The sequence below is a fragment of the Xylona heveae genome, assembly GCF_001619985.1.
Source record: "Xylona heveae TC161 unplaced genomic scaffold L228scaffold_9, whole genome shotgun sequence".
NCBI classification, from domain to species: Eukaryota; Fungi; Ascomycota; class Xylonomycetes; order Xylonales; family Xylonaceae; genus Xylona; species Xylona heveae.
Window position 1 is genome coordinate 1,256,719 of NW_017264201.1, and position 15,079 is coordinate 1,271,797.

General features: G+C 48.7%; 3 protein-coding genes across 3 annotated transcripts; 1 reads left to right on the forward strand and 2 right to left on the reverse strand.

Annotated features, from left to right (window-relative positions):
- Positions 1–1,359: 1,359 nt before the first annotated feature.
- On the forward strand, positions 1,360–5,387 carry L228DRAFT_240651 (Pkinase-domain-containing protein; the record flags this gene model as incomplete). Its single annotated transcript, XM_018331265.1, has 5 exons — positions 1,360–1,967; positions 2,053–2,796; positions 2,858–4,749; positions 4,806–5,114; positions 5,170–5,387. The coding sequence occupies 5 exons, from the start codon at positions 1,360–1,362 to the stop codon at positions 5,385–5,387; spliced, it is 3,771 nt and encodes a 1,256-aa protein (XP_018186486.1).
- A 6,576-nt stretch (positions 5,388–11,963) lies between these two features.
- L228DRAFT_182495 (hypothetical protein) lies at positions 11,964–12,988 on the reverse strand. Its single transcript, XM_018329583.1, has 2 exons — positions 12,306–12,988; positions 11,964–12,157 (listed from the first exon to the last, which is right to left on the reverse strand). Exon 1 carries the CDS (start codon positions 12,832–12,834, stop codon positions 12,355–12,357), a length of 480 nt encoding a protein of 159 aa, XP_018186487.1. The 5' UTR covers positions 12,835–12,988; the 3' UTR covers positions 11,964–12,157; positions 12,306–12,354.
- Positions 12,989–14,700, reverse strand: L228DRAFT_182484 (hypothetical protein). Its single transcript, XM_018329582.1, has 3 exons — positions 14,353–14,700; positions 14,067–14,264; positions 12,989–13,991 (listed from the first exon to the last, which is right to left on the reverse strand). The coding sequence occupies exons 1-3, from the start codon at positions 14,446–14,448 to the stop codon at positions 13,143–13,145; spliced, it is 1,143 nt and encodes a 380-aa protein (XP_018186488.1). The 5' UTR covers positions 14,449–14,700; the 3' UTR covers positions 12,989–13,142.
- Positions 14,701–15,079: the final 379 nt, after the last annotated feature.

Consider the following 15,079-nt stretch of genomic DNA (forward strand, 5'->3'; position numbering starts at 1 on the left):
TCACGCTGCAAAGAGTTGCTGAATCAGCGTGGAGCTGCCCCCCTTTCCCCCGGGGCTGGAGAGCAGTTGGTCGATCCGAAACGGCGGCCAACGGATTAACCTCCAATGATCTCTCGGCCCGTTAGCCCCCTGGTAGCCTCTATGGATGATCAACGGGACGACTGACCACCAGAATTTCTTATATAGACCTTTACCCTGCATGCACTTCCTTAAATACGCTCTTTTCCAGTTCTTCATACTAACAATGAGAACTTGCTTTGAATTGACACGTTATTATAGTTTTCTTTGCTTAATGTTTGATGTTTACTAGTTGGTTTGAGCCGAAACACCCCGCTGAAATCCCCTAGTATGTGCGAACCAGCGTGCGAAAGCGACGTGGTTTCGATTCCTCGAACGTTTTGCTTCGACCAAATAGGCCAATGCAAACAAGGGCCTCCTTGGCGTCTATTTTTGGATGAAAGGATATACGAGCAAAATAATTATCCCGAATTGCCAATAGAAGAGACGGCATCCAATGCTGTAAGGACAAAAATGATTGGTGGAACCGCCTACGTGGTAATGCACATGCCTTCTGCACACTCTAAAACAGCTCGTTGCATGCATACTTTGAAGGTAAAAGCTGAGTCTGTTGAAAGCAAAGCCGTTGGCTCTTTATGTATGACTGTGGAGCCGAGATGAAGTGGCATTCCTTGGTGGTCTAAGGTGGTGTCGGAGGACGGGCACTTGACACATTCCTCACCATTCGGCTTCGCTTCGTCACAGTACTGCTCTACCAACAACAAACACAAACATACTACCCTTTGCGTTTCTAGACTCCATTCTTCTCCTAGATAGGCAATTTGCCACTGGAACGCATTGCATGTTTCTCACCATGCGCACTTCTGCTTTGCTCGCTCCTTTCTAACATCATCGCACGAATCCCGCTGTGTCATCTTGGTGTCGTTTGTTGTTGTTGTTGTTGTTGTTGCCTTCCTTCAACCTCAGCTTGAGCAGGAGCAGTGGCTCAGTCTTTAGACAGAGGCAATACTAAGCCTACCCAAGGTCGGTGATTTACATGCAAACCAAGAGTATCTTCATATTGACCGGCCTTCCTTCAGACGAGCACAGGAAAGGGTTCAATCTGAGAGCTTCATTGGCTTCCAGATAAACCAAACATCCCAGCTGGATAAATAGTGCCACACTGGTTTCATGATGCGGCGTGGATAGCTATTGACAACACTTGCTCACCACCAAAAACCCAATCGAGGAATTGAAGGATCCAATAATTCTAGTGCTCTGCCCCTAGAGGATCCCTCACACTCTGAACAACGTCGAAACGGAAGACTCCTGTCCCCTGACGGACTGTTTTGGCTAGAAACCATGGGGCCTACCAACGCGCACGACAGACCGCCGACGAGGAGACAAATTCTTGGAGACGCAACCTCGAGAGCGAATGTTTCTCGGCCATCAAACAGACGCCCAACTACTGACAACAGCTTTTCGTCGCCAATACCACATCATGAATCCCTTAAGCCTGGAGGCAATCTTGCGGCAGTTTCGGATTTCCCCTCCCCAAAGGTGGCCGCCGGAAATCCAAGAGTCTCCGCTGTCGTAAATGAAGACGTTTACAACTCCAACCGCAACTCCCAAATATCCACAACGTCGACAAAAGCATCAGGGAAGAGAAAAACACATATAGGCCCATGGCAGCTAGGTAGAACGCTCGGAAAAGGAGCCACAGCTCGGGTGAGACTGGCGAGAAATGTTATCACGGGCCAATTTGCTGCAGTCAAGGTCGTTTCCAAGAAATCAGCGGTTCGAACCAGAGCAACAAGTCTCGCTGGCTTGGATGCTTTGGCAGCTGCGGCTGATGGGGAAGATGCTCCGACTATGCCGTTTGGCATTGAGCGCGAGGTTGTATTGATGAGACTCCTTCAACATCCCAACGTGATCAATTTGTATGACGTTTGGGAGAACCATGGAGAGCTGTGAGTCGACTTTTTTTTTTTTTTTTTTTATTTGCTTGCACACGATCATAACCTTTGCTGATATTCATAACTTTTTGACCTCCAGATATTTGGTCCTCGAGCATGTTGAAGGGGGCGAGCTTTTTGATTATGTTGCGAACAACGGCCGGCTCCCCGAATGGGAAGCTGTCCGCTTATTTCGACAGCTCATCGCTGGCTTATCTCATTGCCACCGATTCAATGTTTATCATCGGGACCTCAAGCCGGAGAACATACTTCTTGACCGAGACTGCAACGTGAAGCTGGCCGATTTTGGAATGGCTGCCCTTCAACCGGTGGGTGTCTTGCTTGAGACATCTTGCGGGAGCCCGCATTATGCAGCCCCGGAAGTTCTCAGCGGCCATCGTTATCGTGGAGACAAGGTTGATATATGGTCTTGTGGTGTTGTGCTTTACACCATGATTGCCGGACAACTGCCCTTTAATGGGCCCACACTGGCGGACATTTTCAAGCAGGTGAAGCTCGGACGCCTGATGATGCCAACCGATATGAGCATGGAAGCGAGGGATCTAATTCATCGAATGCTTCGTCGAGATCCAAATGTTCGTATCGACATGGCCGGCGTACGGCAGCACCCTTTGATGACGAAATACAAGCCCGAAGGGGGATATACCGGAATTGATTCTACGCTAGAAGCATGGGCTGATATATCACCGTACGACCTTAACCAAGAGTATCAGAGACCGATTGGCGGTCGAGACGAGATTGACAAGGAGCTCCTACGAAATTTGCAAACGCTATGGCACAGGGAAACCAAAGAGGACTTGATCAAAAAGCTGCTAGATCACGAGTAGGTGCACTAGACTCTCTCTCGGATACCTCCATCTTCTGACAAAAAAAATCCTCTGTAGACCGAATCAACAAAAGTACTTTTACCGCGCTCTCATGAAATATAGAGAGGACCAGTTGGAGAATTTTGCCGGGGCAGCGCTAGGATACTCGGCAAGTGATTACCATCATAGCAAGCCAGCTGCCCGAGGAAGGACTCCAGTCAGGCAGCAATCTCAGTATTCGATCATCTCTTCCGATTACATTCACCCGCGGGATGCGTATTATGACGAACCGAGAGTAGCAAAGACCGGTGACAGCTACGATCCTTTCCGAGCCTCGTCGGGGCCAATGGGCGAGGCGCGAGCATCTTATGCTAACGTAACGGTCCATCGGGGCCGTCAACCTCACACCAGACATGCAGCGACCATCAGGAGCCATGGACCATCCAGCTCTCGGGCTTCGGTTGCAACATCCCGCAGATCCCATCGCGCTGCACGTCGAGATGGACATGACTCTAGGAGCTCTTTAGTCAGCTCGCAGTATCCAAGTAGTCCACCAGTTCTTGTGCCGCGAGGCTCCCGACGCAAGAGAGGGGTGAGCTTCTCTCATCTCCGAAAGCGAGTTCCCTCGGGCAGCCCTGAAGTGGTCACGCAGAGACTAGAATCGCCACGGACCCCAGTTCGGTCGTCTCCGTTTATGGGGTCGAACTACACCGCAGCCAGCCGACTCGCCACGTACGGGGACGATAGTCCGATACCGACTCGGGAACAAATTGTGCGGTCTCGAAAGGGCCCAGCTGTCGTGGAGACGAATGTCCCTCGAACAAAAAAGTCTCGCGTCCCCAGCCATGCTTGGAATGATGAGACGAGACATGTTAGCAGTGAGCTGGAGAAATTCTGCGATGAGCTCTTCAATGGGCCGCCGGTATCTGAACTTCAAGGATCTACACCTGCCGAGAAGCCCAACGGCAAACAACCCAACCATGGGGACACATTACGATCGGTGTCTGTGAATGGCCCAACCCCTCATAGCAGATCTGTTGCGGGTGTAAATATTGCATCTCTGAAATGTCAGACGCTCACAGCTTCTTACTCTCGCCAAGGAGCATTTCCTGACCAACAAGTCGATTCCGAGGGAGAAATGGAGACATCTGGCCGCCGGATTCACGACCGGGATGAATCTGAAGGGTACTTGGACGATGTTATCGCTCACCTTGACCGTCTCATGCAGCCCAGTACAGCCGCTCACGACATTCAGGATATGAACAGACGAATCGCATCTGCGCCGGGTCCTCGAACTCCCATGAGCCAAATACATCTCCCTGCAATATCTGAAGAAGGCCGCTTCTCTGATGCTGATGCCTCGCAAGGTAGCTTGGATGAAATTTTTGGAATGAGGTCAGTCTCGCAGCCAATGACGACCACTCGGCAGGCTCAATCGCTCCGACGAGAGGTACACGAGTTGGAGACTATTCGTTTGGTTGGCAAACCGCCGCAGAATGTGCCCGCCGATGCGATACCAGCTCTTAACATTCGCAAAAGAAACGTCGAGAGAGTCTTGGGGGCACCGAATGGCAGACCCATGCCAGAAAAGAATACGCGCAAAAGTCCTATGCTCGACTTTGTAGATATCGAAGACGAGATGGCTCATGGACAATCGGACAATGTGGGTGGCCGCAAAGGAAGCGGCGACCAAAAGTTGAAGAGCTGGTTCAAACGACGGTCGAAGCATATGTCGGAAGGTTCGCGAGAGACGAGTGCAAGCTATGAAAGCTCCCAGGAGAAGCAGAACAAGGACGCACGAGCAGTCGATTCCACGGGCGACAAACGGTTTAGTGGAGCTTCTCAAAGAACAACAACCTTTCCAGCACAGCCGGGTTCACGCAAGTCTTCAGGGGCAAGCAAAAAGGGTCTTTTTCGAATGTTTGGTAAACGCGAGTCTGGACACGAAGACGAAGAGATTCTTCCCTACGGTAAATATAATGTTTCAGCAATTGTACATATTCGACCGACTAATGAAACAATCTAGGTGATTCCGTCAGGGATAACGATATGGCTTCAGATGTAGTCGTCAAAAACAAGCGGAACCAGCGTAAGCGAGTCAGTGAGAGACTGGTCGAGGACGTTCACTTCCGCTCGGCACAGCCACAGCAGAGCTGGTTTATGCGATTGTTTCATATCAAGCCTGCTACGGCCCTAATGTGCTTTGCCACCACCAAAACGAAGGCCCGCCGAGAAGTAGCTACCGTCCTCAGGGGCTGGAGAAAATATGGACTCCGGGATGTTGCAGTTGACGCGCAGCGCAGCTTGGTTTTTGGACGAGTCGATCAGAATAATTGTGAGTCTTTCTTATCCAAAATATTTTTTATTTTCTGGGTAGCTGACTAGACCAGACCTTCGAATCAAGGAAGTGGAGTTTGTTTGCGAGGTCATGACTGTCCTTGAACATGGAAGACGAGCACAACTCAGTATTGCTCGATTTACGCAACAGCGAGGAGCCGCTTCAAGCTTTCACAAGGTCGTTGGTACTCTCGAGGCGGTCATGAAGTCGAGGGACATATTGGTAAAGGATTCGAAGAAGAGGGCAGAAATATGCAAAGTTCTTGGATGAGTCTGATCATTGTCGGCTTTTGCTTGCATTCTTGTAGTAGCCTTGAGCCAGCGCTACTGATATTTTATCCGGTATTCATCAGAGCTGGTGGTCTACCAGCTCTCATTTTGTCTATCACGCTTTCATTAGCATTATTTACGCGGAGCAACCAGTCCTGCATTCTGACAGGTTTTCCACCGTTACAAGCATCAGGACGGTCTTTCTTTTAAAACATCATTTCCTTTTCTTTTTCTTGATTTCCCGCCTATCGTTTCCTTTTTTCGATATTCATGTCAATTTTGGGGTAGCGCCTCCAGTGCAGCCCTTTCCAGGATCAGGACAGGATCTCGCAAATAACATTGTCCCACTGTTGCCCCTTTTCTTACTTAAAAATAGCCATCCATCCTGCGCATCTCGTCGCAGACCTCCTGACCATACTTCTTCTGCAATATAACAGTCCTATCAATGCACATTACGCCGTTTTAATTAATACTTTTTTCCTTTTCTTCTTCTTTTCTTTCCTTCCTTTCTTTCCTTCTTTTACTTTCTTTACTTTCTTTGCTGTCTTTACTTTCCTTTCTATCATTTCTTTCCTTTGTCTTACTATCGACGCAAGTATTGTTAAAAACTTAATCCTAGACATAATCCCGCAACTTAGCACGCCGAAACGTCTCGTTGCAAATAATAAACTGATTACCGCAGTTTTCGAATACATGGAACATGTCGTCCTAAATGATCTGATGATTCTTTAACATCCGGTTCATCCTGGGCTAAGACTCCTTGATCGGAGTTTTTCATGGCATGGTGATGTGGTGTACCGCGGTGTATTATCATCGTCGACCGTGGTGTACTATCTGTCCAGTATCCCTTTAGTTTCCGTCGAGGGTCCCTTCGATATCCCTTTACTATCCCTCCGATATCCCTCCAGAACCCTTTCGACATCCCGCCAGTATCCCTCCAGTATACCTTAGGCACTCGTCACGAATGACGACATCTGGAAATGGCATCTCAGTCTAATCCACGGAAGCTTTGTTGATGCCCGCTATGCAACACCGGGGCGAAGTTCGACCCGACAGTCTATCTTATGTATAGGTGGTTAGCGGGCTGCGGAGAGTTCATTTAATTCATTGAGGTTCATAATGTTCATTTACCTTTACATTTAAGTTATTTACCTTATGAATGTAAAATGGGTCCTGGATTCCTGGTCTTTATTATTCTCTTTTCTTTCCCGTCTTTCCGTCCCCTCTCCTCTCATCCCGCTCTTTTCTTGTCTACTGCCGGAGGAGGAGGGGGTTGGGGTCTTGTTTTGCCCTTGGGAAGCTTGGAAGTACCTGGAGTGTGTGATGTGACCGTCATTGCTCGGCTGTTACTTATTGCCATTGCCGTTGCGGTTAAACGTTGCTGTTACTTTTTCTTGCAGATTGTTACTCGTCAGATATTGCTAATACTATACTCAATGCTCAGTGCTCAGTGCTCAGTTCAATGTGGCTGCCAAGTCTGGTCCACAGTCTGCCGTCCGCTGTCCACCATCTGCCGTCCAAGTCGATAGTCCGCTCCGCAGTCCAGTCCGCAGTCCACGCTACACAGTCATAGTTCGCACTCCGCACTCCACAGTCCGGTCCGCACTCCACAGGGTCGGCACGCTTCTGTATGAGACTCTAGGAATAGTCGTGTTGTCGTATTGTCATGTAGTAGTATCATTGTTAGTTTTGTAAGGTTTGGACAGTGGAGGCGGGCATTGACATTGTCCATTGTCCATTGACATTGACATTGACATTGACATCGTTCATACTTCATCCTTCAACATTTCGTCGTCTCATCTTGTCGAAGTGTAAGCAGACTCAAACAGCTACATATATAGATCAGCTATATATATATATGGGGTATTTAATATGGCACGTAGAAGGTGCAAAAGGTACCTATATAAGGTAAACAATAATATAAGCTACCTACCTAGGTAGTTAGGGGCTAGGTATATAAGGGGGTATATAAGGAAGTATAGTAAACATGTATTGCTCAATGCATATGTGTGCTGCTCGTCTCATCTCAGATTCATATAAGACGTCCCCCCACCTGAGTAGCTCGTGTTTTTGGACAAATACTATAAACCATGAACTATAACAAGGAGCATGAGCATGAGATGAGTATGAGAGGGTATGAGAAGAGCATGGGCGTAGGCGTAGGTAAAAGTAGATGCGGTGTATGCGGTGTATGCGGAGTATGCGGAGTATGTGGAGAATAAACGTACCCCTGAGTCGCATAGACCCGCTGAAGATGCTGAAGATGCAGAGGCCCGGAGGGGCCGGAGGGGATCAAAGCACATGCACGACACAAGACACAAGATACAAGATACTTTTTGACAAGTAAAATCGGTTTCATGCCAAGTTAATTACTCCTGTACTTGTAGCTTAAGGTGTAGGAGGTAAGTCGTGGTCTAGCTCGCAGGAGTCAGGACGTAGGTCTAGCTCAATCAACACGGGGGTTCACTCCGAGGTTAATAATTGTGAGCATCTCATCTACAGCACCTACCTTACCTAGAGATATTAAGGAAATAGGAGGTATATACGGTATAGTAAGTATAGTGTTTAAGTCATGGCTAGCTATACGTTCAGGAGCTACAGAGTACCTATTTACGGGCAATAAGTTACTGTTGGCGCTTGAGTAAAGTCTAATCAACACCGAGCTTGCATTTGACTCGACGACGGTAGAGCTTTCATTATCCACTATCCGGTTATACACGGCTATTCGAGTTCAATAAGCTGTACCTCCCATGATTTGAGAATGTACCTTACGTATCTACCTCACTATTCTCCTTCCCGCCGTGAAACTAATACGAGACATAAAGGGACTCCTCCCCAGAGGCCATCATCTACGTCAAACAATCTAATGCGAGGAGAACGAGGGTCTCGCTGGGGGGCTGACAAATATCCAGCCCAGCTGATCGACATTATGTCAACGATTGCGAATCGGTTCTGCTCAGCGTGTGTACTCCGTAGCTGAGCTATATCCAATAAACGCCACGTCCACTGGTCGGACGCGTATATATTGGGATCTTCCCAGCACAGAGCGGGCCGTTTTCGAAGCGGAAATCACGAACTATTGTCTCGTGCGAGCCGCGTACCCTGGAGAAGGGCGTCTTTGCCCGCGGTACATTGGTCTGCCGCACTGACCCTTGAGAAACCAAAAGGGAGCTTGAAGTGACTTTTTCGTCCAAGGTCAAGGTATATTCATACTGTAATAGACAGACTGGGGCTGAAATGGACGCAAGCTGGTTCATGCATCAGTCACCTTGACTAGATCTCAGGGCAGTCCAACAGTCCTATGGTCTTTCGGCTTCAGTCCGATGACGTGGAACCAGAAGTCGATCCTCTGGGGCGAGGTCCAAAACCCAAAAGGAACTGGTACAGAGTCCTGTATTGTGATGGTACAAGTATTCTGCTCATCCAATTCATTTGGTCTCAAAGGAACCTAGGTCCTTTGGACCTTGGACAAGAGTAGACGGAGCGGTCTAAAGAAATTAGGGTGCTGTTCGGGTCGGTCGTGGCGTTCCCGGTCGCGACACGACAGCGTGACTGTTGTTCTTCTCGCCCTTTTTGCAACTGGGTCTGGCTCCGCACCGGCCCACGCATGGCTTCCTTTTACCGAACCCACCGTTCAATTTCCACCCGTCCCACGCGAAAAGACCCAAGAACCAGACTCCATGTCAAGGACGGGTACAAGTCGGCCGGCCAGCTTGAAAATAGGTAGGTCACCACGGGTACGGTACGGTGCGGTGCGGGCAAAACTTTGTTTTTCCTGTATTTCGCGTGGGAAAAAGACTGTAGGGGGGAAGGGGAAAAAAGAAGTGAGAGAGAACAAGAAACTTGCGCACACACACGCAAAGAGAAGTAGTTCAAAGAAAGTAGCTGGCTTTCGTGTATGTTTGCTGTATTCGATTTAGTTAGATGAGGCCGATCAGTAACTCTACTCGTACTCTGTTGGTCAGTTTCCCAGCCGCCCTGATCACGACGGATCTAATCTCAATCTGGATTCTGCCATTTCAAAGCGGTTGCGCAAGATCACGATGATGATCATCGTTACCTTTTCAACCATTTTTTGAGGAAAAAGCAATAACGAACCATGACTGGTTGGGGGGTCGACGTTGGGGTAGAGGGAAAAAGGAAAAGAAAAAAAAAACGTGTAATTCGATCGACAAATCCCACATGAAACCAAACCTCGACAGGCCTAAACGCAGGTAGTGCTCAGTACCAAGGGTACAAAAATCTGAAACCAACGATGATCGACGGGTGATTGCAGGGAACGGTCGTCATGTATGGTCACCTTAGGGTTTTCTGAGTTTTCCTTTCCCAAAGGCAAGTGGTCCCGAGATTCAACGGCAGAAAAAGAAGGAAAATAGACGGTAGGAAAAGCAATCAGAGTGGGGACTTGCACGAAAACAGACCGAGAAAAAAAGCATATCGTGACTCTGTACGTAAAATGAAATTACCATTGGCGAAAATCAGAAAAAAAAAAAAAAATAATCGAATTATTGAATTGCTTGTCAGGGAAATTGTGAGACGAGACTGTGAGACGAAACTTTGAACCAAAAAAAGCTTGCGTACAAAGGACCGAGGGCAAAACGTACAAAGTACCGCCGAAATTAAATGTGTTTCCAATTACCAAGTAGTGTTGAAGTGAACCATGGTTCATATGAGAGTCGACGATTATATCCTGTCTTCATTGAAGTGCCAAGTGGGGCGTAGAAGGGCTTGGCTGTCTCGCAAAAAGCCGCAAAAACTGTCAAAAGGCGGATTGTGCCGAGGTTTTACAGCTCCATCTCGGTCGCTTGACTTAGCGACCGTAGACTTGTCGATCAAAAATTTCCGAGCGACACCTGGCGATCACCACTCGAAACACACACCCTGTCCAGCTGCAACAGTGCCAATGTGTTTCATGCAATAGCAACATGGATTGTTGACGAATTGAAGAAATATCTTCTCAGAACCTCTCTTTTCTTGAGGCTTTTCCTTGCTAGTTAGATTTAACTTTTTCCTTTCCCTTCTTTTCCATGACAAGGTGCCTATACTGTCCTGGTATGGTGTCCTTACTAGACTATGACATGGTAGTATGCGTCAATGGAGGGACAGCGGGGCAATACAGTACTCCAGAGCCCCTCCTAGAAGTATACAACTGCCGCCATTTCAAACCAGTGAGGACAACCACTCCTGTAATGTTCAACTGCAATAATCCAACCCATGGTTGACCCTTGGTTGTGCGGGCTATAAAGTGAGATATGCTCCAATCATCACCCGAACAAAACAATTGACTTGACACATGAGGGTCGCAGAAACAAGGTTCATGCCGTTATAGTACAAAGGACAACCCATCGGCGTTTGCTGCAAGATGACGGTAGTAGCGGTGGTTTAACAAAACTGGCCTCCGCTTTGTTCACCCCTCCCGGTGGGGCAATAAAACGGTAATTCCCTTTTCGTGGCAGGGCTTTATACTAAACTTGAGAAGATTATTTCCTGCCGTTGCAGTTGCAGTTGCACGTCCTGCGTAGAGTAACCAAAGTATATTAACTCAATAGTGGGAACAGTGGAGACCAAACCCACCTGCTCACGAAAAGCGCAGTCTCCCATCTGCAATAATACCCATCAGATCGCTAATCTTTTAGGCTTCTATCAAACATCATTGGCCCATACCGACGGTTAGCACTCTATTGTCAATATTAGGGCCCCCGCTGCCCCTGCCCATGAACAGGTGGCCCAGGTCTCCGGAAGCGCTCCTCATTACTCTTTTAGCCAGTAGACATACCAAACGGCGCTTCTTCTTCTTCTCTCTCGTTTCCCCCCCCTCCTTCTCCTCCCTTTTCTCCTCGGACTACGGTAGTATCGGGCCGGTCAGCCTTTGCCGGCCAGAAAAAAAACGAGCGGTCAAGCCGCCAGCAAAGAAAAGCGCAAAACGAACAAGAGTCCGTTCTCAATTTCTCGGCAAGTGGGCCGACAAATGATACGCACAACCGCGCGACTCTTTAGCATAGCTCGCACCAACGGTACGGCCCCAAAATGAATCCACCTCCCCCTCTCGAAGCGGATGACGCCGCGTTGGCCGCTGGTCTGACGGGAATAACGGCAAACTTGGCGGGTAAGTGGCTTCGGCTTCGCACGTGGAAACAAGGAGAACAAAAGGGAAATTTTTTTTTCTTCTTCTTTTCCTCTTTTTTCTCCATTATTTTTGTGAAAATATAAACCTCCCTTTGTAAATGACGTGTGAATAGACGGCCAAAATCCCGGAAATTAAATCCCGATTTGTTGTCCAATAATGTCAGCCTCCTTTTCCCTTTCCTTGGATGCAATTTCTTTCAAAGTAGCGGGATATCTGCACCCGCAATTCTACACTTGGTAAGTGAGTCGTCTTTTTCTTTGTCCAAAAAGCTAAACTCATAGACAGTTTCTGTGGAAATATGTGTGACATGGAAATTTTGTGATAAAAGGAACAGAGAAATTAAAGAAAAATGAAATAAAAAATTATTTACTTTACCCTTGGTATTTTCAAGTGCTTCCGAATGACAGAAATGTATATATCCACTAAGTTGCAAATGGTTCGGACACTGTTAATTTCCCCCTCTTCGATTTTTCTCTTTTGTGGAAAGAAAAAAAATTAAAATAAGGCCGAGCTACAGTTAGTCGCTGCGGTCGGTGTACGGAGTGAAAGACAGCGATGATGGTGATGTCATTTGCCGAGAAAATTCTCCCGAAAGAGGAAATATGCAGCGTGCCGCAAACCGCTAGCCGCGGTATAACCGTACCCTGTAAGCTGGTCAGACCCTCGGACGTACGTTCGACAATACAGTAGGTAGTTAGGAGACAAAGAGCCAAAAGACATTCAACATGGCAAAACAGAAAGTGAAAAGATGACAGAAAGAGCATATTGAAGCACAAAAGATCCCAGACTCACAATAGGCAGAATATCAAATCATAACCATAAAATAATATTTGCAGTGTAGCTATGTACCAAAACCGCAGCATTCAGACTTCATATAATCCGTCAAAACAGTGAAAATATCAATGAGGCCGCCCATTTCCATTTCACCCAATGTAAGTGTTTCCAAACAACCAAAAAAGCAAAATTCCAGCCCGATTAAAAGAGACATAGAAAAAAAAAAAAAAGAAAAAGGGCGGAGAAGCGTTGCAAAACAATACCGGAAGAACAAAGAAGTGACAGAAAATAACAATTCAGATAGCCGTCCCATGCTCGATGAAATGGATATTGCTGCAGATAAGCCGCCCAACCATTTATCCCAAAGTTCAAGTGCTCCCGCCCTAGGCGCAGTATATGGGCACCTTTTCCCGTTTTTTATTCGTAGAAAACCGCAAGAAGGACAATAGCCACCCAGATTAGAGGAAAAGAAATACATGGCCGCTTGTAGTGCAAAGGAAAGCAGGAAGAAAGAGCAATAGGCGAAAAGAACAGAGAATAATACCATAATAGAAAAACCACCAGAGTACAATTAAAAGCAACAGAAATTTGCCGCCCATTGTTGATGACAAGTTGGGGGGGAAATTATGCTACCCATGTCATCTGCCGTAAGATTCGGATTGGTATGAAACAGAAAAGAAATCGTACGATTGAAACAATCAAATATGCCTCCGTATGACTTTTTGTTTTTCCTTCAAAAGGAAACACGCAGTGTCGTCATAAAATCAATAAGTTTGCAAGGAATCGACTGGCGCAGAAAGGCATGCCTGCTGCTCATGTCTGCGCGAAGAGGTCGGCAGGTTTGTGACTTCCCGCTCACATGGGTCGTCGGTTGAGAGCGTTGAGCATGTCACTGTCCGTGCTGCTCCTTCCACCTGACCCTTGATCTGAGTTCATCATCACTCGGATGCTCATGCCTGATCGAGCGTCCTGGTGAGGCGAGGGCTGCGATGGAGGGGGCGGAGGGGTCCTGCCATCTAACCTGGCAACTGGCGGCACAGCCGAAGGGGAATGCGAAGTCGGATACGGATACGCAGAAGGTGCTGCCGTAGTAACAGGAACCAGACCATGAGGAGAAGCCGAGCCCCTATTTTCGTACGCATAAGTCGCCGGAGGCGAGCGTCGAGGCGGCTGGGTCGAGTAGTAGGGTTGCTGGGCAGGCATGGCGTGGGGGGTCGCAGTCGTGGCCGAGACCGGCTGCACATTGAGAGGCGTGGGATCAGGATATTGGTATTCACCGGAGCTGCGCCGGCCTGGCGCTGGAGCACCGGGCAAGGGTCGCGGCAAAAGCGCAGCGTGAGAATCCTCCCGTTCGCGATCCCGTCGGTCATCATATGGATATCCGTTTGCCGTAGGAGAAGGGTAGGACGCCGTTGTAGGCGAGGGAACGGAATATCCTGGGGCAGCGCTTACTCCATACACTTCCTGCTGAGGAAGCACTCCCGTCAGAGGCTGGCCATGCGCGCCGAACAAGACAGGATTTTGCGGATACAACGGCCGATCACGAGGCGGCATGGCCGAGTTTCGAAGATGCGGATAGGCCGTGTGTGCAGGCACAAATGCTTGAGTCTGGGATGACACAGGCATGAAAACACATTCTTGGCGGAAGCGCATGCAATTAGTGCAACGACCTTCAGGAGACGAATCGAATCCAGAGCATCGAATCTATAACAATGTGCAAGGACGTGTTGTTAGCCAAATTGAAATACCCCATAAACGACCCAGCGGGAACCTCAGTACCTTGCGTCTCCGGCAGTATTTGCAGGCAATAGCGGTCCGCTGACGAGGCGCAGGCTGGTTGAAACTCATGTGCTGCTGCGGCGGCGGCCGGTAAGGGTCGGGCGGTAGACCCCGGTAAGGGTCATGAGGGCTAGGTAGGTAAACGTTTGGCTGACGAGGAATAGTGACCATGTTGTCGACCGTCGTGGTTGGAGGACGCTGTAAATGCCAAATGGTAAGCACCCGAAGAATGAAGCACCAAACAGAGGAAGGTCGAAGAGAAGAAGAGGGTCGATCATGCACTTACCCCGTACTCTTGTCGAGGAGGATAAGCTAGATGAGCAGCTTGCTGATTGTCCCACTGCGATGGATGTTGGCCCGGTTGACCTGGGTTGGCATACATTTGCGAGGGGGGGCCGAAAATATAAGAGGGACGGACGGGACAAGGCGACAAGCGGAGAGGCGTCCGTGTGTTGGTAATAAGATGCGCGCAAAGCGAGCAATTATAACCCCATTCGGCGCTTGCAATGACTGATAGACCAGGGGGTTTCCAAAAGAGCAGCGGTGAACACGAGGGGTCGCGGATCGAGAAAGGGCGGCAGCGTCAATGACAACGGGGGTTGTGAAGAAGGGGAAAGGGGATTTGGAGGGGACAAGGGACTAGAAGTAGGGCAATGAACAAGATTGATATGGGCTGGGATCCGACAGAGCAGAGACGAGAACCCACGTTCCACGGCTGCGTCAACGGGACGTGGTAGGGCACGCCCGCGAGTGGGGTACGTGGGTCTTTCTAGGTGGTCTCCCCCTTCCTTTGGGACAAGCAGTCCCGGGCGTGGTCGTTGAAAGTCTGTCCCGGACGGCCTGGGTTCTCGCCGGCTTGTAAAAAAGGCGTGGCCGAAGTAGTGAAATGAAATTCGAAACTATGACCGGACTAAAGCTGACTTTACCTGTTAGTATCGATAGTGTCGGGCCGTCTGCGCTTGATCGTATCCGTGCCCGCGGCTTGCAGCGGGTCGGCTTCGCCAACGCAAGAT

Excerpts from the sequence above, each read along its gene's own strand:
- L228DRAFT_182495 (XM_018329583.1), bottom strand. The coding sequence starts at position 12,834 with ATGGTATTATTCTCTGTTCTTTTCGCCTATTGCTCTTTCTTCCTGCTT.
- L228DRAFT_182484 (XM_018329582.1), bottom strand. The coding sequence starts at position 14,448 with ATGTATGCCAACCCAGGTCAACCGGGCCAACATCCATCGCAGTGGGAC. Across the intron at positions 14,265-14,352 it reads CTCCTCGACAAGAGTACGGG|CGTCCTCCAACCACGACGGT; the intron begins GTAAGTGCATGA and ends TGGCATTTACAG. Across the intron at positions 13,992-14,066 it reads AATACTGCCGGAGACGCAAG|ATTCGATGCTCTGGATTCGA; the intron begins GTACTGAGGTTC and ends ACATTGTTATAG.